The sequence below is a fragment of the Microtus pennsylvanicus genome, chromosome 6, assembly GCF_037038515.1.
Source record: "Microtus pennsylvanicus isolate mMicPen1 chromosome 6, mMicPen1.hap1, whole genome shotgun sequence".
NCBI classification, from domain to species: Eukaryota; Metazoa; Chordata; class Mammalia; order Rodentia; family Cricetidae; genus Microtus; species Microtus pennsylvanicus.
Genome location: NC_134584.1, coordinates 57,700,821 through 57,726,115, shown reverse-complemented (window position 1 = coordinate 57,726,115; position 25,295 = coordinate 57,700,821). Strand labels below are relative to the sequence as shown.

Below are 25,295 nucleotides of genomic sequence, written 5' to 3'. Positions count from 1 at the left end.
AGTCTCCAAGATCAAGGATGAGCTATTTCAGAATCTAGTAACCTGGGGTATAAAACACCAAGGCTTCTGTGAAGAAGAGACGGCCCTGTTGTGGTAGCTGGCAATAGACTTGGCAGATGGGCATGGTAGTAATCTGTAGCCAAGGAAATTCTGCTTCCTCCAGAAGATTATCTACTGTCAGACTCAGCAGAAATCCAGACCTGGAAAGCCAGCCACGAGCTGTGGGCTGGACATTGCACTTCCTGCCCCCCAGGGCCTTCGAGCACCTAACTGGATCAGCTCCATCTCCGACAGAGCTCTAACTGTAACTACACTTGGGAGATGACAATACTTGACAACACGATCAGTAGCTGAGATCACTGCCAGGGCCCTGGGTTCGCAGATTTTTGCTGATTCAAGTACCCAACTGTGTGGAAATGATTTATGTGCGTGACAGCTGGGGACAGTTTGCCACAACCAATGAGTCATTCAAAGCGTTTCTGAACGGGCTGATCGTCCCTGAGAACGGGGCCTCCTCACGGATGGTGAGAGAGACCCCCCCCAAGACTCAGGGGTTCCTGAAGTATCTCCCTCAGAGCACCTACGCTTTTACAAAGAGGGTCCCAGACACCTTAAACAATCTCCCAGGGGTTGAGAGTTTGGATCTTTAAATTGACAAGCCTGTGATTGAACTCTGCTTGCTTTTCAGCAGCTGAGGAACTTCTTAGCGACCTTGTGAGGACGACCTGAAGCAACACACCTGAAGCTAGTGCCGTTACAGAGGAAGGTCTCAAGTCCCTTACCCTCTGTGCTGGCCAGAGTTCACCTCTCAGATGTTGTCTGACACCTGGCAACCTTTTCTGGGAATCTGGCAGCACTGGTGCCAAAGGAAGGCTTCCTTCTTAAAGCCTTGCATTTGGGTAGCATCTCACAATGCCAGATCTCTTCCTGATCCCTGGCTTCATGTGATTGGCATAACCCCAAAAGGTAACAGACCCCAAGCCTAGCCTCTACCCTACCTGGCATTTGGTCTGTATCAGGGACTGGCTAACTAATGACTGCTGAGATAGATAAGGTGTGTAAGGATTGCACAAGGGGTAACCAGCTTAGGGTGAGTAGCAAATAGGAACCAGAATCAAGGGTAAAGCAGGACTAAGAAAAGGCTCTGGCTGTCAGCACAGTGCTCTCTCAGGCGGCTCTGTAAGCATACTGACATCACAACATGCTTGTCTGGACTCTCAGACTGACACAAATTAGTGACTTTACATAGCAATCAACCGACCAACATGAAGAATGTAATGTATGATAACGTAATGATTCCTGAAGCTCACCTTCCAGCAGTCAGAATACAAGCAGGCAGGCCGCTACTTGTGTGTTTACCACACTTCACTTCTGCAGAAATGCCTGCATCCCACCCCTTCCCATGCACCCAGCCCCAATACACACGCTGATCATTACTTAGCAACGCCTGTCTTGAACCTGAAAGAAACTATAATTATTGTTCAGTCGCATGAACCCTTATATCATAACTACATAAACAGCTGCTCGATCACGGCGCTAATCAAGAGCTTGAATGTACTTTATTAAAAGGTTGTTTAATTTCATACCATTACTCCCAACTTCCTGCCAAAATAGTTTATCTCAACAAACATGGCTAGAAAGGAAACCAGAAATCTCTCCTATCGAAATATAAATATCAGTTAGAGTAATCTGAATGTTCATCATGGCATGTGAAGGGGTTTTATACATCCGGGACTTCAGAGGTTAAGGAAATACCACCTCATGGATGGGCTAATATTTTCTAACTGACCAACAGATGTGTGGTCCTTTCTTGATGGATTTTAGCTTCGTGGTTTCAGTGAGAGAGCCTCGCATTTCCTTTATAGAAGAATCTCTATATTCTTCATGTTCTTGGAGAGGCAGGCCTGTCGCTGTGGTAACAGATGTGTAACTGGCTCCTTTCTGTTGCCAGTATATCGTGGAGACATTCTGATTTACATTACACATCAGCTCACTATTAGTTTCCAGGGATAGGTGGAACCTATTCTGATAGAGCTAGTAAAAATGGCACAAAATGTGCATAAATCCTGACTAATGACTGAAGTTAAACATCCCTCAAAGAGGGTTCTATCTTATTAAAATTCGCATACATTTTTCTTCCAAGGGAGTTATTATTCTGCGCTGTAGCATGTGTTTTATGGTAAACGCAGGGTTCATTGATGAATAGTGATGGGGCTGCAAATCAAGTCAACAGCTTAATTGGCTCAGCGGGGTTCAAGGGTGCTATTCTTGCTGGCTAAGCATTTGCTCTGGTAGCTGGAGACCTGGAGCATGGTTTCTGGGCTCCAGGCAGTCTCCCTATGGAGAGGGACCCTTACCTCAGGCCTTCACCCTCAGGAGAGTGCTGTCTGCAGTACTCCAGAGTGTAGGTCTCTGTGGCCTCGGGGTTAGCAGGCCGCCATCTGACGGTGGCCGTATTCCAGCACACAGTACAGTCTTCTGCGTGAATCACAGGTGTGGAAGGTGCTGCCGGGACAGAAACAAGGCAGTAACAGAGTAAAGCCAGCTCTCGGGGCAATCCTTGGGTATGGTTTTATTTTTAATTTTTGCATCAAAAAATTATCCTAATCTCAAAACTCAAAAGAGATAAAAAAGAAACAAAAGATAAAAAAGATCACTTACACAGTTAAATGTCTCCCTCCCTCCTCTGCATTACATATTGTCAGATTCTAGCTCATCCCAGTCCCTCACAGTTGCTTTCTATAAAGTCTACCCTGTTTTCTTTATAGAGCTGCTACATAAACAAATAGAAATAGTTGTTACCTTCTCCTTTTACCCAAAAGGTAGACATGATTTTGTCCTCAGTAGTACAGGTTTGGGTGGGGAGATTGTCCATTTTTGTGTTTCAGGTTGTTGAAACAGGGTCTCATGTAGCCCAGGTTGGCCTGGAACTTGCTATGCATCTTGAACTCCTGTCTCCACCTCCCAAATGCTGGGAGTATATGTGTGAGCCACCATGCTGAGCCAAAGATTTGTTTTTAAAGGCAAGAAGAAAAGATACAGGACTAAGAATAAGCTGCTTCCTTCCTGAGGTGGCTGTAATGACTGTAAAGGTGGGACAGCCTTGGGCAATACTGTTTCTTCTGTAGCAGCTCCGTGTGTAAAGATTCAACCAATAGACTATATTCCCACTTGAACACCATGGCTTCAACTATTCTGTGTTTTCCTGCATCTGTATAATGAAGCCCAGTCCTACTAGCTTGCAGTTAAAAGCTCTATATAATAAGCCTTTTATTTTATTTTTGTTTTTTTGGGTTTTTTATTTTATTTTTTTTAATTTATTTATTTATTAAAGATTTCTGTCTCTTCCCTGCCACTGCCTCCCATTTCCCTTCCCCTCCCCCAACTAAGTCCCCCTCCCTCGCCAGCCCAAAGAGCAATCAGGGTTCCCTGCCCTGTGGGAAGTCCAAGGAACCCCCACCTCCATCCAGGTCTAGTAAGGTGAGCATCCAAACTGCCTAGGCCCCCACAAAGCCAGTACGTGCAGTAGGATCAAAAACCCATTGCCATTGTTCTTGAGTTCTCAGTAGTCCTCATTGTCCGCTATGTTCAGCGAGTCCGGTTTTATCCCAGGGCTAAGCCTTTTAAAAATGATGTCTTTCCTTATTCTCAAACTTAAGGAAAAGCAAAGGTCTTATAGAGTCCCAAGCCCCAGTGTATACTTCATGTCTGCTCACTGTTTGTTCAAGAAGACTCTGCTCCAGTTAACACATCATGTCCCACTGACCATGTAAAGCATTCTGTGCGGGCACTATCAGCTCTGGGGAGCCATACCCTTGCCCTGTCTGTTTTGGTACTCCCTTGAGGGCGCTCACGATGATCTGTTTTGGTACTCCCTTGAGGGCGCTCACGATGATCTAGACTCTTACCAAACATTCCCAATGATCTCCTGGTTTTTTAACTCTTCAGCTCAACTCTGATCGTCTTGTAAATAGGAACTCAATCATGTTGTTATCGTGCTTGAGGAGTGATCATATGGCCTCATGTTTCTGGATCGACCCTCTACCCTGAGCTCCATCCTACGCCCCACCTCGGTCTTATTTTATACCATCATTTTGCCCAACATTCAATACAGAGCCAATCCTCCCTAAATACACATTGGTTGACCTCAAGAGTCTGTGAAGAATTGAATACTACCTCATAATGATGTCTTGGCATCCGCTTACCTGTTCTAAAAATGGCTCTTTCGCTGGGCAGGCTACATCCAGTGAAGTTGATGGCCATCACCCACACTTGATAACATCGGTCAGGTTCTAGATCTTCAAAAATGCAGTAACTTTCCTTCACGGTCAATCTGTATTCTTCCACCAGTTCTAGCATGAGACACAACTATGAGTTCAAGGGTGACTTCTAAAGTAAACTAAAAATTAATTATTAGAAAAGGTAGCCAAAGTTGGGCTGTGGTGGTGCACACCTTTATTCTCAGTACTCGGGAGGCAGAGGCAGCCTGGTCTACAAGAGCTAGTTCCAGGACAGCTAGGGCTGTTACACAGAGAGACTGTCTCGGAAAACCAAGGAAAGAAAGGAAGGAAGGAAGGAAGGAAGGAAGGAAGGAAGGAAGGAAGGAAGGAAGGAAGAAAGACAGAAAGGAGGGAGGGAGGGAGGGAAGAAGGAGGGAGGGAGGGAGGGAGGGAAGGAGGGAGGGAGGGAGGGAAGGAAGGAAGAAAGAAAGAAAGAAAGAAAGAAAGAAAGAAAGAAAGAAAGAAAGAAAGAAAGAAAAAGTAGTCTATCACTTTTGCAAAGGGCTCAAACTGGTAACTTTACAAATATTATTGTGTGATAATTGATAATTATCTCTTTAGGATACATTAAGAAAGCAATAACACTCTAAAAACTGATACTTAGATTGACATATGTGAACATTTATCACAAATAATAGCATGCTAGTACATGTCTGTGATTCATAATCCACAATTAAAGTAACCTGTTTCCAAAGAAAATTATGTCACTTTAAATTTCAGTAATATAGTCTCAAGGAAAGCTTCAGAACCCAATGCCAACTTCCCACGGGAGTCCATCACTGGAAGAGACCACTCTGGGCTTTCACTTACGACTCTGTAGGACATCTTTACAGACTAGTAAACAAGTTTGCTATCAGTAGGACTTTCTAGTTGCTCCAGAACTTCCTTCAGTGCCACCTTCTGCAAGCTTTGGGGATTAAGAAATGACTGACAGATGACCACATACAGAAAACATGGGATTCGGTTGGGCATCCACTACGAGTAGCAGCTAGAAACTTAGCATGTTTATTCTACACAGGTTCTCTCTTGCTGAACAAGGAGGCAGGTTGACGGCAGACAACTGAACAGGAGCTGGATTCAGGTAACCTTGGTAGGTCTTTAAAGGGGAGCCACCTCAGGCTGTAAATGTCGGGAAGGAGAAGCCTAGGGTTGATAGTCAACCCTAGGGTTGGTCGGTCAGTCAATCATTCCTAATCACTCATACTTGCTCACCAAGGGAAGACTTGGCCATCCCTATGGGTCCGAGGCATTGGAGTCCTTGGCATGGTTGTGCTTATGTAAACAACACACATTCAGTCACTCAGGGATTTGTTCTTCCCTTACATATTCACCCAGGTCATCTTCCACACCCCACATTTCAGAATCCTGTTAACTATCAATTTCTACTTACATAGGAAATGGTTAAATTTGATAGGATGAGGAGCTATTACAAGAAGTTGAAATTGGTTCAATCAAGGCAATTTTTCCTTTTAAAAATTCTTGAATGGTTTTACTTTAACTGTTTTTATAGCAAGTATGTTAAATACTATTGCGAATGCCCACCCCTTTGGGTTTTTTTATTTGTTTGGGATGTTGGGCTCTTTGATGCAGGATCTCACTCTGGAGGTCAGTCTAGCATGGAATGTTCCAGTCTCCTGCCTCCACCTCTGGAGTCTGGAGTTACAGGTGCAAGCTACCTACCATATCTAGTGATGCCTTTAAAAGAATAGGTTTTTTTTGTTTCCCAAAAGAAACTTAAGACTCTAGCTGTCTTTCTTTGCCAAGACCCAGGTCATCATCAGCTACAAAGCGATTCCAGTACAGTCTGGGATATGGGAGACTCTGTCTTTAAGAAAAAATAATTAACTTTTAAAAGTGATTTTGAAGTCTCCACAAGAGTGAAATGGTCTACAATTTTTTTCCTCATTACAAACTGGGCTCCTGCGTTTGTAACGGGATGTTCACACTGCCACATGCTCATCTGATTTCCCAAGCATGTGAGTCTGTCTTCAACAAGCAACACAGAATGCCAGCATTCTCCACACTGATTCACCAGGAAGTACAGCCTCAAGCTGCCTGGCTCTTAGTTAGGTCTTACTGGAAGTTCTGAGCAGAGAGATCTTCACAAAAGCTCAGCTTGTAAGGCTTGCCATCTGCTTCCTACAGCAAACAATGTCACTTCTATTGACCCCTTACTTTGGGCCACTGATGACTATGCCATCCTTCATCCTTGCCTTGGGGCTTGTGGACGTGAACCAACTTACAGGCTTCTTTGAACCTGCAAACCTGACATCTCCTGTTGTGTTTGCGTTGGACTTATTGTGGAGGACACAGCCCTGTGTATGGCTCATTTCCCCTTTACGGAGCAGGACACATCATGCCCCTCTTCAGACTTCAGCACTGGCTAAGCCTCCTTTCTCTCTGAGGCTTTGGGTCCTCAGAGTCTAACTGTAATCTGAGTCCTAATTATAATATTCATGTTGACCATTATGATGATATTTATGTTTTTTTTCCAGATACCATTTTACAAATTGTCCTTTCTGCTAATATTTTATTATGTGGTTGTTGAGGGATTTTGTTATCATTCTTGTTTTGTAAGTGGCTATAAATACTTTGTGGAAATGTACACATTTCAATATATATATATATTGAAATTATACTATATTATAATTAAAATATACATAAATTTATATGCAGGTATAATGTATATGAACTTAAGTCCTTCACATTAAGATGTAGAAACATAGGCCTGCATCTGTCAGTGCGTAGCAATCTTACCGTTTACTTCTTGGTCATCTTGAGGCTCCTCCATGCAGTACACCTGGAATGAGTCCACAACATCCTCCTTGTTCATGCTCCAGTACACTGCAATTGTTGTGCTGGTGGCAGAATTTGGTTCCTGAGGTTCTAGTCTGGGAGGCTGTGGAACTGGAACAGAAGCACAATGCCCTAGGACTAGTGTCATTTTATAGATAGACTGTTTTGTTTAAAATATGTTTAACAGGTTGTTAAAATTTCAACAATATAGAAACTTAAGTGATAAAAATAGGTGGAGTCCCTGTTTCCAACACACAGCCCAACTTCATTCCTTGGAGACAGTCAGTGTTAGGACTGTTGTATGTCCCTCCGGGATGCTTCCCAGGCATAAGAGCACACACAACACAAACAGAAATGAACAAAAGTGGACCCCTAACTACGTAACATTATTCTGTATCTTATACTTAGAGAAACTGACAGTGACTAATGGTTTATCAAATAACTTGATTTTACTTCTTAAAATCCCCTCTGATGTGCTATTTTTAGATAAGAAGTGCTAAACTATTCTATACTGACATAGTTTATAACAATAAAAAGTGGTGAGTCCTTTCCCAACATTGTTATAGTATCTTCAAGGTGAAGTAAGACTTGCATTAAATATTAGACTAGAATTTTTAAAGCCACAATCCATCTTTTCTTTCTAACATGGTATCTCTACAGATTTTTTAAATTAATATTTAAAGGTTAGACAGGGGGTAGAAGTAACCTCTTAATGGAATTCCAAGTAAATTTTAGATGCCTAATCTAATTACGTGGCTCTGAATTTTAAAGACAACAATATTCTTGAGTGTTTTACTGGAGATTTTTGAAACTTATAATTATGTCTATTGGACATTAATGCAATACAAACCAATCTCTATGCAATTATCTTTCTGAGCTTATTAGACATGATCATTGAATATATTTTATACATCACAGAAAAAGGTTATTCTCACAGTTGAAAAGATGTCACACTTTTAAGATTTGTGCATGTGCTTTCTCCAGCCAACAATTTCCTAAGAGATAAGCTTACCGGAATAATGTAGACCAAATTTATAAGTTGACACTCAGAGAAAAGAAAATAAAGGTAAGCTCAGCAATAAGGTCAAAATGAGAAAGAAAATAAATGGATTTGAAGAATGGAATAAAAAGACAAATTGAAATGATTCAATAGAGATAAAGAGGTAGAGGAATAATGCAATTATAAAAAGTGAGGAACAGACAAGGAGAATGGTCAGGTTCATAGGCTTCACAACTAAGGCTGGCTTTAGGATAAATGCAAGACCCCCAGCTGCTTGTATTATATTAGCCTCGGTTTCTCCATTTAAAAAAATTGAATGACTAACACCATTCCATCCTAGGGTTGTTGCATGAATCAAGACAATGTGTATCAAGTGTTTAATAAATGTGCCTGGCTGGGGGCAACATCTGGAGGGCAAGACAGCCTTGGCAGGAACACAGCAAACGGAGGAGAGAACAGGGATCTCCTGACAGTGAAGGCTGAACTGGAGTTCCCGTACCTGGTAGGTCACAGCGGCCACTGACACAGGACACGCTGAATAACTGCATGGGAAGGTGGATACCCACCTGCCCCGCCTTTCCCCAAACACTGACAGCTGTATCTTCCAACAGAGAATCCGAACTACCCTCAAAAAGTACCCATCCAAAGAGAGGTGATCCAGCAGGTTTTCAAGTTACCCAGGATTATGGAAGAGCCCAACAAAACATTTCAATTGTTATTAATCTTCTTTGAAGCAGTGTGGAGAGCTTGGAGCATGAACAATGTGAACTCTCTTCTTCCCACTATAAATTACACATGGAGCTGGAGTTAACCTTGTAAAATTGGCAACATCTTTCTATGTCCTTTTCTCTCTGGCACAGCTGAGCAAGCCTAAAACTGATAGCAACCCCGCCCCATCATCTCATTTTAAGGTAAAGCCATTGTAGGAGATTAAGCAAAGTATGTAGGCTACAAGTAATTTTGCTTCCACATATGCTCCTCCGTCCAAAGAATTAAAGTTAAAATATCCTTTTCTCCAAACAGGAAATACATTTTCTCTCAAGAATGCGCCGAAGGGGAAGAAGAATATCCCATAGACACAATCTAACAATCATGACTACATTTATAATTCATATTTGGCAGAACTCTGGAACCCGGATTTTACTTGTTAGTAATTATGCTTACACTTTTACAGGAGTAAACTTGAATAAGTGTGATGCCAAAAAATACAAAGGAAATCTTGGTGTTTCTTCGCCAGGAGCTTGGACGCCAGCAGAGGAAGCACCCAGTGCGGCCCCTCTGATTGACTGACTGTGCCAGGAGAGAGTTTCCACAGTCAGGGACCTAAACACTAATCTGCTTGGATTTCAGTGCCTGGGGCCAAATGTAGATTCCACTCAACCCGGTTTCCAAAATTTCCACAGAAGATACAGTCACAGTGACATGCACCTATGATCTCACCACTCAGAAAACTGAAGCTGAAGGAGCATGAATCTGATGCCAACTCGGGTTACATAGTGAGACACTATCTCTAAAAAGCAAATACAAGTCTCCAGGAAAGCAACCTCAGCCGCAATAGCCAAGAGGTAGAAACAACCCAAGTGTCATCCAGGATGGATGGGTGGATGGATGGATGGATGGATGGATGGGTGACGGATGGATAGATAATGAATGGGATAGAAGGATAGATGAAGGATGGATGAAGGACGGATGGATGGATGGATGGATGGCTGATGGATGGATGGCTGATGGATGGATGGCTGATGGATGGATGGATAAAGCCATGGCTTAGGCATGTAGTTAAGTCTTGAACACCGAAGTTGTGACACACCTTACAAACAGTAGTGAATATAGAGGAAAATAAGCTAAGTAGAATAAGCCAGTTACAAAAAGATACTATCTGATTTCACTTGCTCGAGGCACTGCAAGTCATCAAACTCAGAGAAAAAGAGAAGGAGTGGCTATTTCTGGGGTCCAGAGGAAGAGGGAGCTAGTGTTTAATGGTTTAGGGCATGCAGAGATACAGTGTTGCAAGAAGAAATTCTGGGATATATATGGTGGTAGTAATTGTCAAGACATAAACAGACTTCATGTTACATTTATACATTAAATGTACACAATTAAAGATGGCTAATATGCTAGGTGTGGTGGTGTACACCTTTAATCCTAGCAGTAGGTAGGTAGAAGCAAGCAGATCTCTAAGTTCTAGGCTAGCCTGGTTGAGTGCCAGGCCAGCCAGGGTTTAATGATAAGACCAAAATAAATAACAAATAAAACAAAATAAAAATAAGATAAATATGAGTAGTAGTATGGTAAGTTATTTTTTAAAGAAAATAAAGTTGTCTTTTAAAATAAAGTTATTGTATTTGTTTTTTAATTATGGTATACATGTGTGTTCTATGTGGGCACATGTACATATGAGAACTGATACCCATGGAGTCCAAAAGAAAGCCTCAGAGTCCCTGAAGTTGGAGTTATGTGCAGTTGTGAGCTAAGATCTAAACTCAGGTCCTCTGCAAGTGCAAGACACACTCTTAACTGCTGAGCCATCTCCCCGGCCCCTATATGGCAAATTATATTTTTATCTTACCACAATTAAAAACAAATCTAAGATCCAGAGTCAAAGAGACCTAGCTATGACGTCGTTGATATTGCTCTTCTCTTTCCCTGTCATGGGGGCATCGGATGAGGTACAGAGACTCGAGGCCTGATTCCCCCACATCCTCAGCCAGTCGTGTAGTCCTGAACAACACGATGCTTACCTGTCGAGCGGGAACTAAACCTTCCTCCTGGGACTGATGTGGGAGATGAGATGACTGACGGCCCAGCCTCTGTGGTACCGCTGCCTCTCGTAACGGGAGCCTGATCCTCAAGGGCCTGTATCTGAGCGGTTTCATTGGTCACAGAACAAAAACATCTAGGCCCTGGGCCACTTACTCTGCAAGGCAGACACACAGCAGCGTGGGCCATTCCCAGGCTCTCTCCCCAGAAGGGCTTCCTGGGGTGACGGCTACTGGTCTGTGACTGTGTGGTTCTGTGGCTTCTAAAATATGTAAAAAGCCTCCTTCGCTCACTAGTCTTGTAAATGGGCAGTTGTGTATAACCTAACCTTAAAATGGACAGCAAATACCCTTCCATCTGGGACAGCTCTGAAGAGAATTCATTGGTGAAAATGACTCAACTGTCCACTTTACTAAAGGTGTTGGAGTTTGAGTATTTTGCAGGGAGGGAGTGTTTATTGGGGGAGGTTGTCTTTTTAAAAGACACAGCAGATTCTGGCTGGTTCCTAAACTAGAACCCTTTCAACAAGAATGTGAGTTTTAAACACAGCTGCTGTCTGTGAGGTAAATTTGACAAGGGTACCTCTTGATGAGGACATCTGAGCACCCTGTACAGTAAGCAGAACTCAGTAACCAGGAAAACGGCAGCTTCGGGCATTTAAATGTTGCATTGCCTTGTTTGCTAAAATAGAACATTAAAAAATAATTTGAAAAGCTGGCAGGATGCGCTGACAGCTGAGTGGGAGGCTCCTGGCTACAGACCATGATGCTGAGCTGTGAGTTCTCTAAGCTAATCTATTTGGCTTGGGGAGGGGCGGGGTAAATAAAGAAGAGGAGGAAGGAACTGAGTAGAAGAGGGGAGAACTACTTATAAGGTAAAATTCATTCACCGCATGTGAAAGTATTTTATTCCTTTTTACCTATCTGCTGGGCCGCTGGTATGAAGTAATTTTCTTGCACAGAGGGAGAGAAATTCTAGTTTTCAAAAAATAGGATAAAAAAAGAGGGAACCCTTCAGTTCCAGTCACTTTAGCTCTCCTGTGCAGGCCCCAGCAGAGTCGCGGAGCTTCCAAGGGAAAAGGATGACATCACAGAGATGAGCAGCTGGCCCCCGCATCATCTCAGAGCCGAGCTTCCAACCCTGACAGCCCACGCCCATCTTCCCCCAGTTACAGAAATTTGACAGAGCAGTCAAGCAAGAGCTGCCAAGATCCATCGAGGTATGTAATACATTAAAATGCTCACCGGCCGCTTGTTTCAACATCTGGTCACCTCGCGACGAGCTGTCATCGTAATGCTCAAACAGCGAGAAGGCGGCAGGCATGTTCTCTAAGGAAGCCGTACTCTCCATCGCTGAAAGCAGTCTGCCGAGGGAACAGAGCTCCACTCAGTAGGGAAAACACCAACACAGAACCCAAGCAGCTCTTCCTGTTCGGCTCGAAGCCGGTGGGAGCAAGGTCCCGCCACCCCTAGGTATCCAAAAGCATCTGGAAATACGTGCATCTAAAATCCATTTGTTCGTAGACACCTGGTGATACAAGAGGTCTCATCCCTGGACTCTCAGAGTTGAAAACTTGCAAATTATCTAGCTTTGGATTTACTTCTAATAAATGAGTCCTGAATATGGCTTCACACGAGTGATTATTTCCTAAAGGGTATAATATCCCAAGCCAGTCTGGAAATTTCCATGCTATAGGGATGCGGATGCTGTTCTCAACCCTCAACACCAAGCTTCCGGTCGTACAAAAGATAATACTCACCTACTAAGTGGCAGGCTCTCTTCTAGGGCCTGGGAGTCTAAGTGTGAAAGCAAGGCCAGCCATTTTAGAAGACAGGCCCCAGCTTCCAAAGGGATGGATTCTGTAACCCAAGTCCTTCTCAAGGAAGGTGCCCACCTGGTGCAGGAGGTCCTTCTTATATTTGTGTTGCTTTCATTGGTTGAATAAAGAAAATTGCCTTGGCCTTTTGATAGGGCAGAAAATTAGGTGGGCAGGGTAGACAGAACAGGATGCTGGGAAGAAGGCAGACAGAGAGAGCTGCCATGGAGTCGCCGGAGTCAAACATGCTGAATCTTTCCCGGTAAGCCACGACCTCCTGGTTCTACACAGATTATTAGATGTGGGTTAAAGCAAGATGTGACAGTCGGCCAAGCAGAGGCTAGAGCTAATGGCCAGGCAGCGATTTGATTAATACAGATTTCCGTGTGATTATTTCCGGTATAAGCTAGCCGGGTGGCCGGGGCGACAAGCAGCCCGCCAGCCCAGGTGTAAGCCCGTCAGGCAGCGGGACACAGCCTGCTCCTCCTTTATACTACACCCACCCACACAAGCACTGAACATTTGGGGCCAGGTACCACACAGAAGGTGCGTGCATAAAGGACTGAGCCGGGTTTGCTCTGAAGGGGAAAAATGGGAGGGGCGTTTCCAACATGACGTGTCTTTAGCCAGGGCAGCCTCAGAGTGGCCCAGGGCTCCTCGTTTGGTGCCTCACACAGGTCTGGAATGCTCTTTTAGCAAGGAAGTCAACTTTGAGGAATTGCATTGGCTCCCTTCCCTGGACTCCTGGTTTTCCAGCACCAGAACCAGCCTGCGGCCTTCGTGCTGGCTGCTGGTACTCTCCACCCCATACGCTGGCTCAGTGCCTCCCTTCACCTAGCTCAGCTCTCTGTTCAAATGTAGCACCCTGGAGAATGGCTGCAGATTTGGCAAGGCTGTCCCCACCAGCCTTCCTGCAGCCCCTTTCCTTGTTGGTTGATTTCCTGTATTTATCAAGGCCTAGTTAGTTCGTTAACTGTCAACTTCACAAAAATATAATTTACATGCAGGAGAAGGTGGCCTTGTTCAATATTATAGCGCAGTGCCTTACTTGATACGTAGTAGGCGTTTAGTAAATATATCTTGATTTAATAAGAGGCCAATGGTTTAGTCTGTGTAGAAATCAGGGTCTCACAGGCTTAGTAAATCTGGTGTTACAATAAAGGGGGGAAGATTGTGAAATGGCTTAGAGTCCCTTTCTATGCTTACTACTGTGAAACATGATCAAATTCACTATTTGATTGGGGGGGGGGAATGCTTCAGTGAGGCCTTCGGGGTATTAAAAATGAGCAGGAATTTCTGAGGCAATAGAGAGGGAGTAAAGGTATTGCAGATGGGAAAATGGCATGAGCACCAGCCGGAGACGCTGAGGAGTGCAGCTCACTACAGAGCAGAGCACGCACGGGTGCTGAAAAACAGAGCCGGGTGTGAGAGGGGAAGTTTTGTGACTTGAGGAGGAAGAGCCTTTCACACACCCTGGAAATTTCCGTTTTATCTCTTAGGATAAGGGCAGTCACAGAATTGTTTGCCTAAGGGACGGGTAGACAGCCCTGACTAGCCACTGAGGAAAGATCAGAGCCAGCACACAAGGTAGGCAGTCCCCACAGAGGCTGGGTCCCATGAAGCATGCAGAGCCAGGCATCTCCTCTCCCACACCAACTCCAGGAGGAAGGCTTAGTTGGTACCCTCTTGACAGGTGAGGAGAGAGGGCACAATAAAGCATGTGTTGAGAGGCCCTCATTGTCAGCCCCCCCAACCTAGATGGAGGAGATTAAAAGCCCATATTAAGGCTTTGGGGTGTAGAATATAAAAATAAACTAGGAAAAATTGTAATTTTTAAGTGGTGATCAGGCCGGAGAGGAGACTCAACACTTGAGAGCACTTGTTGCTCTTGCAGAGGAGCCAAGTTCAAGTCCCAGTACCCACATGGTGGCTCACAACCCAGTTCCAGGGGATTCCAGTGCCCTCTTCTGATCTTGGGCATGAGGCATGCGTGTTATACACAAACATACATGTAGGCAAAACACCCATACCAAAAAATAAAAATAAAAAAAAATTGTGGACAATATGCACACTAAGTCTTCTCAATATGTTTCACTGACTAACTCTGCAGAAGCTGCCTGTAGATACCACAGTAAAATGTCTGAGTTTTCTCTTGTACACCGACCCATTCAATTTTAACAGCAAGTTGATAGCTGATATCCTTTTACAAGTCAGTCCTACAATGGTGGAGACTCCCCTGTTCACTATTATAGGACAGAAGAACAAGACACCCAGGGGAATGCATCCCCTCAACACAGCAGCATTTGTAAAGCAAAAATGTGGTGTTGAAGATATGCAAATGTTGGGTCTAAATATGCTTGACAGCATTCCTTAATTGAAGCATACGAGTGCCAAAAAATCAATTAATATAAAAGCTCTGTCTTCAGAGATATGAAGTGAGGAAAAAAAGCGGGGAAGAAACAAGTAAGAAAATAAACTAGACTTGGCACTTCCTATAGAGAGGAAGTAGAAGCCATCTTGAAGACTCACAGTTGTGTGTATGTTCATGTTCATAGTGTTTTCTTTATGTGCTCATATTTCTACCAAATCTAGCTTTGTGTTGTCCTTTAATTCACTACATAAAAATATTGGTTATGCCGACACCTACACAACTCATTGAACATGGAGATATCAAACTGATGCCTACCTAGTCCCCACCCCTACATCCTGGTGTTTGTTACAGCAGTGTACTGTGCACAGTACCAAAAGAGAGACATAAACACCAACCCAGCCACAAACCCTCTGATCCATAATGGTGTCCACCCTGCATGATATACTAGGGCCATGGTGGCACCAAGTTTGTGGGAGACACCAACTAGTAACTGATTAGACTTCACACACACTCCATGAGATGGAACTCATGCCCAACACTGCTTGGGTGACCAGGAACCAGGGACCAGATAGCCTAGAGACCTAGGATAAAGCCAAATAATGCTGGTCTGAAAACAGAAAAAAAAATGCAGGGGTAAAATGACTCCTGGAGATCTTCTGCTCTCCTCATAGATCAGGGCCTTCTTCAGCCATCATTCGAGAAGCTTCCTCCTACAGCAGATGGGAACAATACAGAGACCCAGAGCCAGACACTATGCAGACAGTGAAAGAGACCTTGGAACACTTAGCCCTCAATGGGATGCCTTCACCAAATCCCTCACCGCCCCCATACCTCAGGGAACCCCAAGGAAGAGGAAGCAGGAAGAGTTCAAAGCTAGAGGGGAAAGCCACTGAGAAAGCAAAGCCCTCTAAATCAACAAGAGCAAAAGCTTATATGAGCTCACAGAGATGGAGGCAGCATGCATAGGGCCTGGACAGGTCTGCATGAGATCCTCGGGGCGTATATTATGACTGCCAGTCTAGTGTTTTTATGGGGTCACTCTGTGTGTGAACAAGGGGGGTCTCTGATTCTTGTGCCTTCTCTCGGGCTCTTTTCCTTCTGCTGCTGGTTTGTCGTGTCCACCTTTGATGTGATAGTTTCTGTTTTATCTTATTGTATTTTATTTTTGTTATTTTTTAAATGAATGAATGAATTAATGAAAACCTGGCCACTAGCTAACATTGAAATGTCATTTACACCTTCTGGGAGAGGGGAAATCAGTTTTCTCCCATGGAGTGACACTGAGTCTATCAACTACTCCAGGGCAGGCCTCATGCTCAAGAGTAGTTGACAAACATACAGTGGACTCCACTGATTTTTGTGTGTGCTTTTATTTGGTTGCAGTTTCGTGTTTTATAGTTTGTTCTTTTGTATTGTTTTCTTGTTTGGGAGGTTGTTGTATTGGTTTCCTGTTTGTTTGCTTGTGTGTTTGTTTGTTTAAGAAAGAACTTAAAGTTAGGTAGGTAGGATATGGAGGGGAGAGGATCTAGAAGGACTTGAGAGCAAGAATATGATTGATGTAGATTTAAATTTAAAAGTTATTTTAAATAATAAAAATATAATAAAAAGAAGAAATATTGATTATCCCAAGTATATCCCCTTGTGATATGCAGCAATAGTAAAGATTAATTCATTGTCAGTTGGGAGTGAAAAAGGGATTAATTAGAATGACATATAAATTACCATGTTAAAACATAACACCAAAGAAATGGTGTTTAGTATGCAGTGGCTGTCATTCCTATTAGTGGTGATCAAGTATCCAGAAAAGTAAAACCATCCTTCAGCATTTTTAAAGAAAAGGCTTTTATAAGTTTTCAGCCACCAAGTTTTCTTCCTGATCATTACCTTACACATATGGAAGGGATAAAAATAATTAAATTTGCATCTATATCGTTCAGTATATGTGAAGCGGCACTGTGAGTCCACCTATTCTTAACTTAAAAATCAGTAAGATTTTTAAGTTCAAAAATATGTGGATCACTTCTTGGGTACGAGTTCCTGAAAGGCATCCATGGGAACAAGTAAGGAGCCTCACACTAACCTACAACCCTCCAAGGAGTGGGGTTGGGACTCCAGGGGAGTCCAGCACTGTCAGTTCTGGAACCTGCTGGGTCTGAGAACAGACTGCTCTCACTCAGAGGTTCTCAGGCATGCCTCTCCATCACAGTCACCCAGGAAACTTTGAAAACGCCCAGACACACTTCAAACCAATGAAGCCCTACTGCTAGGGTTCAAGAATCACACAGCATCAGCATCAGCAACAGCAGGTTTCAGTAGCTGGTTTTCTTTTGTTTTCTCCGAGACAGGGTTTCTCTGTGTAGTCCTAGCTGTCCTGGAACTCTCTTTGTAGACTGGGCTGGTCTTGAACTCAGAGATCTGCTACTTCAAGCCTGGAGCACTGGGATTAAAGGTATGCACCACCACACCCGGCTTAGCATCAGCGGGGTTAGTGCTCCTCAAGTGACTATTTACTGTTTTTAAACTTTGGCCAACTACTGCCAACACTATCCTTATATAGGTCTTATAAAGTATATTGGCACTATATTATAAGTAAATAAGATTTATTCCTGTGGCTTCAGTTATCTGAAAAATATCAGGTTTCCTATTTAAACTCCTTTTTTATATACATTCCAGATAAATATTTCCAATTTCAGTCTCAGCTGTTTACTCTTAGCCATTGAACTTCAGTAGAAATAAGCTCAAGATAATATTTATAACTCAGAAATGGACATTTACGATTCCACTAACATCATAAAACAGGTTTTACTTGGGTTCAACAAGCAGGAGAGAACTCAAGTTCTTGCTGTTGGACAAAAGCAAAAGGGGTTGGATCAATGTTTGGATGGCAGCAGAGATGATCCAGGAGACAAACAAAAACCTGATGTCTGTGTCTTCACACACACCACTTTCCAATAATGCTGACGCTTTGCCTCTCAGAAGAATGAAGAATCTCTTAGACCAGTGATAGGAGCATCATCAAAACAGAGTGTAACCAAGGGGTAAGATTGATTAGATTAGCTGAGCAGAACAAGGAGGGTAAGCGCAGAGCTATCTTCTGAAGAGAAAATGAGTGAACATGCCATCGGGGCAACCGAAGTCCTAAAATGGTCCGTGGCAGCAAAGAATGATTGCTTCAAATGCTCATATTTAGCCAATAAATCTAATCATTTATAAGTTTTATTTTTGTACTCAGTAGCAGGAGAGATGGTTGAGATTAGATCGAAAATATAGACTACATCTCAGGAAAGCAGTTAAAAATCTACACTATGATAATTGTTATTTAACCAAAGCACATGCAATTTTCTCCTGAAGCTGTCATTTAGTGTTTAAAAGCACTGTGTCTAAGAGCGAAAACCCAGCAGCTCCAGTGATGTGTTTGTTGTAATTGGCAGCTCACCCCGCCCCTCCCCCAAATATCCCACCATGCTCTCCTCAGCCCTGCCGCACAGCACCATGCTGCATATACCTTTCATTGATTTCCTCAAACGACTTGGGTTGGGAGAAGAGGGAAGAGAGAGAGAGAGAGAGAGAGAGAGAGAGAGAGAGAGAGAGAGAGAGAGAGAGAGAGGCGCTAATTAACAACAGAGAGTAAAAGCATCAAGATCAAACAAGCTAAGCAATCTTTCCCCCTAAGCATCCTTGAGGCCATTTGTCTTTGGGACCTCGGTTAAAAAGCAGGGAAGGTGGTACTCAGAGGGGTGAGAGCTGTGTGGAGGGAGGGGCCTTCATTAGCAGTTTGCCTTGCTCTCTTTGATAGGCAAGGTGGACGGCGAGCTGTTGTAGTCTACTTCTATTTATTGACAAATATTTTAGAATTCTGGAAAGCAAGGAAAAGTTGGCTCAGTGTGGGCTTTACATATAATGGAACTAGCAGTTATCTTGAAGAGTGACTATCTTCTCTCTGCTTCCAATAGTCTCCAATTTTTCTAGGATAGATAAATATGACCAAAAGCAGAAACAAATGTTCTCCCCTCCTAATCTGTTCTCCTAGAGAGAAAGAAATATTCTCACTAAACAAAGGTTACTGTGAAGCACAAAGCACCTTATTAATGTCATACTTCATTAGAAGGTCCTAATTTAAACATATTAAAGCTCCGCCTCAATTAAACAGAAAGCCACGTGATGATTTTAAATTCTCCTTTGAGGATGGCCATAGTCACTTGATCTGAATTTGCCCTGGCTAGAGGTGTCTCCAGGGGCCAATCATGAGATTTTATAATGCCTGTTTTTGCCTCAGTCTGTCTCTCAACTTCACTGGGAGTTCTGAGAAGATGGGGAGCTTTGAAAGGAGGGGGTCCCCTCTCAGCACAGAGGGAAGAGTTTCTACTTGACAAATAGGCTTGTGTCTGTTCTCTGGGGAAACATCTGTATTAGTCCTGGTTAATCATGAGTGTGTAGAGAACCAGCATCTTCAGGAACATTCTAGGGATTTATGAGGAACAACCTGAGGTGCATCCAGGAGAGGATTGTTCTCCACAAGTGCCTTGTTTGACTTAATGAAACTTGTCACGAGGAAGCTGCTCCTCGCAATATCACTGTCCTGTTTGAGGAAGGTGTCCCTATTAAGTCTCCCTTATATATCAAGAGGGAAGCAAAATGTTACTGTCAGCTGCTTGGTAAGGGCAGATGGAATGCCACATGAGAGGTCACCTCAGATGCCAGAGTGCATAGGACAGACCCAGAGACCAGCATGAGGATGCTGGATCACAGGAGGCTGGGCAGGAAAAGCATAAATAAGGCTGTGAGGGGGTTCTCCAATCTCAGAAAGCATCAACCTTCTGGTCACATGATGATAGGGCAGCCTCCTCCCATGGATCTCTCCAGGATCTAGAAAATCGGACCACTAGGGTTTCTGGACCTTTTCTGTAGTGGAAGCATCATAGATGACCAGAGAACTTTGTCACCCATAGAAACAGATCTTTCTGGGTTTGCTTTGGAGTCATTTCTTGCTTTTATTTTTTTCTCAAGACAGGGTTTCACTGTGTAGCCTTGGCTGTCCTGGAACTCACTCTGTAGACCAGGCTGGCCTTGAACTCACAGAGTGCTGGGACCCCCACACCCCACTGCTTTATTTGTTGTTTGAGACAGAGCCTTGGGGTATAGAACCAACTGGACTTGTACCTGGGGTTGTGCTGCCCGGCTTCCCAAACGCTGTGATTACAGGGTTGTGCCTCTGAACCCAGTTTATAAACAAATTTAGAATGAGTTTTCAAAGCAGCCTTGTTTCGGCATCGGCACCAGCATCGGGCCTGCTTCCTGTGGTACTTACGGCCAAGAAAACTGTCTCATCAAGCTCCTCAGCTTCTCTCACAATGGTCTCCAAGGTATCCTTGGCCGTGTCCATGCTCTGCAGAAAGTGGACCATCTGGTCATGCAAGAACTCCATTTTCTTCTTCTTCACTTCCTCGAAGCTCTGGGCTTTCTCATCGTACTGTGCCAAAACCTTCTTCATCATTTCCTCGTTCTGTTCTTCCAGGCGTTTCTCGTTTTTGCTGCAGTTTTCCTAGCGGGACAGGACGACAGCACTTCTTACTGAACAGAGAAGTAACGCCTTTGTTTGCCCCTCATCTTTTTTTGCTTTGGAAGAACTGACCTCTAATATCCCAGCAAATGAGTCAAACATTAAGAACATGATCTAAACTTCCAGCTTCTCTATCGGCTTTGCTATAATTAGCTTTGCAATGGAATTCACTGTAAGAATACCATCAAAAAGGACCAGAAACGTCAAAATTTAAAAAGAAAGAAAAGAAAATCCCATCTGGGGAGGATCGTGATTTTCCCTCCTCTGCACCAGTGTTCTCTGGGAGGGGCAGTTTTGCCACCGTGGAAGAAACTTTGCTATCCATTGGGAGACAATTGGCGATTGGCTATCCTCACCAGCGTGACAGGGGAGGGGACAATAAAGCACTTATTCACTGATCTACAGTGTCAGCAAGGATTGGACAGTCAGCCTGAGCAGTCCTAGAGCCTTCTTCAGTCCTGGTTACAGCTGCAGGTATCTGGGCCACCTCTAAGTGAGGACAGAATGTTCCTACCCACGGTCTTCACAAAGAGGGAAGAAGATAACAGCCAGAAGTGTGTGTGTTCAGAGATGCTCGAGACACCATTGGCCCCAGCTACAAGACTCAAGTCAGTGAGCAGAGCATCTCTGGAGGCCACGCGGTGAGAGGCAGGAAAGTGGAGGAGATGATGTATCTTCGTCTCTCACCCATGCAGTAGAAGCAGTAACACATCTTAGTAACTGTCTGAGGGCTCACTCTCAGGGAGCATCTGCCTTCGCATGCCAGGACCCCAGGAAGTGAGCATCTTTAGAGGAAAATCCTTCATTCTTAAACATAAAGGACCCCAGGAAGTGAGCATCTTTAGAGGAAAATCCTTCATTCTTAAACATAAAGCAATCTCACTGCTCACAGGGAGGGGAGACTATAAGAAACCTCACTTTGAATTAAGATAACCAACAATTTGAACCAAACACACACACAAAGCATCACACACAAAGATACGTACTATATACTATACAACACACACTCTATAACACACACACATACACACACTGTACACCATGAATACACATACATGTAATTAGTCTTTCTTGTTCAATTTTATTTGGATTCCAGCCCCCAAATAATAACACAGAGACTTAATATTAATTCTGAAAGCTTGGGCTTGGCTTAGACTTGTCCTACTAGCTCTCAAACTTATTTCTATTAATCTAAGTTCTGTCATGTGACTCTTTACCTCTACCTCATTTTGTACATCTGTGTCTCATTGGCTAATATCCACACCTAGATTCATTCCCTGAGTTCCTCTCTGTGCCTGGAAGTCCCACCTACCCTCTCTTGCCTAGCTATTGGCCATTCTGCTTTTTAATAAACCAGTCACAATGACACATCTTCACACAGTGAAGTGCATAACACGTACATGCACACAAATACTATACTCCACACACACACATACATACACACTACATAGTACACCCCTCCCACACACAAACACTCTTGAGCACACACACCACATAATACATACATGCACACTCACTATACAACATATATACTACATACTACACCACACACACATACTACACACAACATACACTTTATAATACACACACCAATTTAATTCCAGATAGTTTACTGTTGCTACAATAAATAAAGCAGGATCAAATAGAAAGAAGGATGCCAACTTACCTCAATGGTATTGAAAAAGGATTCAATCTCACTAACAAAAGCTTCAATCCTTAAGGATTTTTCTTGTAGATTTTCAAGAAATTCTCCTAATTGAACCTGAAGGGAAGAATTAAAGTGTCTTCACTGAATAACATCGGGGGAAAACATTTCAATCAGGGCATTCTGGTTCCCTTAATATCTCTGTAGAGATTTACTATACCATATTCACTAACAAATCAAATTTGGGGTATTTTTGCTGCTTCTTCTTAATGGATTGAACACAGTTATGTATGACAGCCAAGTTTTGTCGAGTTGGAGAAGATCAGTTGGCAAATCACCTGCTTTGCAAGAATGAGGACAAGAGGTTGATTCCCAGAACCACTGTAAAACCAGCTGTGTGTGGTGGTGCTTGCTTCTAATCCAGAAATGGGGAGGTAGAGATAAGCAGATTCCTGGCTCTCTAGTCAGCCAGCCTAGCCTGTTTGATGATTTCCAGGAAAGTGAGAAACCCTGCTAAAAGTAAAAACGTGGCTAGTGCCTGAAGAAAAATACTTGAGGTTTTCCTCTGACTTCCACATAAATGAAGCACACATGTGCATGGGTGTTCTTGTTTAATAAACTCTCCATTTGAATTATTACTGTTCATAACGCCTGAAGTTTTCTACAGTCTGAAGTAGAACTCTGTGGTGTTGGTTATCAGTTTGACAAGCTCTAGAATCACCTAGATAAACTGTAGATACAACGTGACCCACTGCCCCTAGCTTCTGTCTCCATGTCTTCCCCACGTTGAACTATACACTTGAAATTTGAAACCAAAATAACACCCCTCCTTTCTCCCTAAAGTTACTAGTGTCAGGCATTTTCGCAGCAACAAGAAAGGCAGTAACACACAGCCTTTGGGCTGAACTGACCTTCCATGCCTTGGCTGTTTCTTCACATGAGCATGCGCAACCCCAATGTGCCTGATGGAGCTGAGAAGGTGATTGGGGTACCACCAGCCAACACACCAGCACACCGAGTGATACAGAGGACTGTCAACTAAATCTCAAGGTTCCAACCATCTTGGAAGGGTCAAGGTTTGCAGTAAGTGGCAACCATGTGGAAATTTTATAGAGTGGTGAGAAGGGTTCCTACTTCAGCCATAGTTCTAAGCCTAGTGGAGTGGTATGCTGGCCTGACAAACCTAACAGAAAACAAAACTGAACAACAGATCTGCGAGTGCCCCTAGAATGGCGATGACATTCCATGATGAAGTCTCTTCTAGGGGCCTCTAATTTCCTGTAGATCTAAATTGCCTAGCGCCCCCCCCCCATTCCCTAGGCTCCTGACACATGGCTGCATGTTTTTGTAGATTCTTCTCACACATATTTCCCTTATAGTTTCCATTTCTATAATGTCCTCTCTGCCACTGACTAACAGACAGTGTCTATCTCATCAAAGCTAAACCAAGCTTTTAAAGACACCTCCCCTGGTCCTCCCACATTGCCCCTGCTACTGAGCTTCCTAAAGCTTAGTCTCTCAGCATCCTGTACTCCTGAAGGCCAGGGCTGGCCATCTCCACCCTTCCCTTTCCTTCCTTCTCACTCCCAATGATTGGCATCCTTCCTGACATAGAACAGGAGGCCAGTAAACACCAGGAAAGTGGGAAAGAATTGAATCAAGGATGAAGATGAATTAATGAAGACAATCACCATGATGGGGGTAGAAAAAGGAGGAAGAGCTAGGGCTTCAGGAAACCGCAGCCAACAGTCTCGGAGGAGGCACAAAAGTCCACCTAGAAGATGCCACCCAATTCTCAAGTTACCATTTTTGTGATATCCCTTTTTCTTAATTTTTTCTGATGTACTTATTTATGTATATGTGTGTTTTGCCTACATATGTGTATGTGCACACATGCCTGCCTGATCAGAAGAGGGCATTCTGTTCCCTGGAACTGGAGTTATAGGTGACTGTGAACCACCAGATGGGTGCTGGTACTGAACCCAGATCCTCTGCAAGAGCAGCAAGTGCTCTTGACTGCTGAGCCATCTCTCTAGCTTCCAGCTTTTCTTACTTTGAAATTTGTCTCCAACTCTTCATTTTCATGGGTATCTTAATGGAGAAAAAAGCAAGCCTTCCTGACTTTAGTCACTGATTCTAACTTTTATCCTTCGCACATTCTTTAGAGAACATCAAACAAACAAACTCTTAAAACGTTGTTTTAAAGATAACACCATCATTCTACTTCTGAATTGTTTTTTTTAATTGAAAGATTTATATGATCTGAAGAGATCAGAGTGTTAATTTTGGACTTTTAAAATTGTCAACATTTTTGGCAAAACTTAGATAAAAACAAAACATAATTAAAAGGTATGTGAGATTTCATAACAGAGAATGCCTCACCCTTCCCTCCAAACTTTAACCAGAAAAAAAGTCAATGAAATTTCACCCTAGAGAAATAAAAGAGAATTAATTTGATAAGAAAAAATACCCAGATTCTGAAATGCAATCATATTTAATCAAAATGATCCTGACAATATTTATCAGCAACATTACTGAAGGATCATTTGAGAACCATTGATGGCAGACACTGACCCTAACGGTATGGACAGTCAGGAATGTAAGCTCCAAGGTCAGGCCAACCTGGGTATCAGCCCCAGCTTTTCTCTTGTCTCTTTCAGCAAACCACTTAACCTCTCTGAGCCCAGGCCATTATCTGCAAACTGTGATGGGGAGCTATGAGAATAAAATGTACTTTGTATACAAAGAACTCAACACTGGCCTGGCACATTAGTTAATTTTAAGATCATTCTGGATGCTACATGTAGAATGGAGATGTGAAAATAGCCAATTGAGAGGAAGATGGGTGAACAAAGACTCCATGCTTCTCAACAGCATCCCTGGGGAGGTGGGCTATGATGAGAATCAAAATCGTACAGTTTCAAGAATGTTTTAACACTTAGGCTAGAATCGGCCAGTGCAGTAGATGCATATTTAAAAAACAATATTATTGATGACAGAAATTAACTTGTTTTGTAAGAAAATGTATAATTACTGAGAATAAAAACATTTTCCTTTTTTATAACAT

The 25,295-nt window shown here is 43.2% G+C and overlaps 1 protein-coding gene across 3 annotated transcripts in view; it reads right to left on the bottom strand.

The window, feature by feature from the left end:
• The window catches only part of Cmya5 (cardiomyopathy associated 5), a 96,248-nt gene that overhangs the window by 20,500 nt on the left and 50,453 nt on the right, over positions 1-25,295 (bottom strand). For all 3 annotated transcript variants that reach the window (XM_075976315.1, XM_075976316.1, XM_075976317.1), the window contains 7 exons: positions 22,250-22,345; positions 20,332-20,565; positions 18,529-18,551; positions 12,081-12,199; positions 7,038-7,187; positions 4,206-4,352; positions 2,358-2,505 (listed from right to left, as the gene is read on the bottom strand). In XM_075976315.1, coding sequence (XP_075832430.1) covers positions 2,358-2,505; positions 4,206-4,352; positions 7,038-7,187; positions 12,081-12,199; positions 18,529-18,551; positions 20,332-20,565; positions 22,250-22,345 — 917 coding nt within the window. The remainder of the gene's footprint in view (positions 1-2,357; positions 2,506-4,205; positions 4,353-7,037; positions 7,188-12,080; positions 12,200-18,528; positions 18,552-20,331; positions 20,566-22,249; positions 22,346-25,295) is intronic.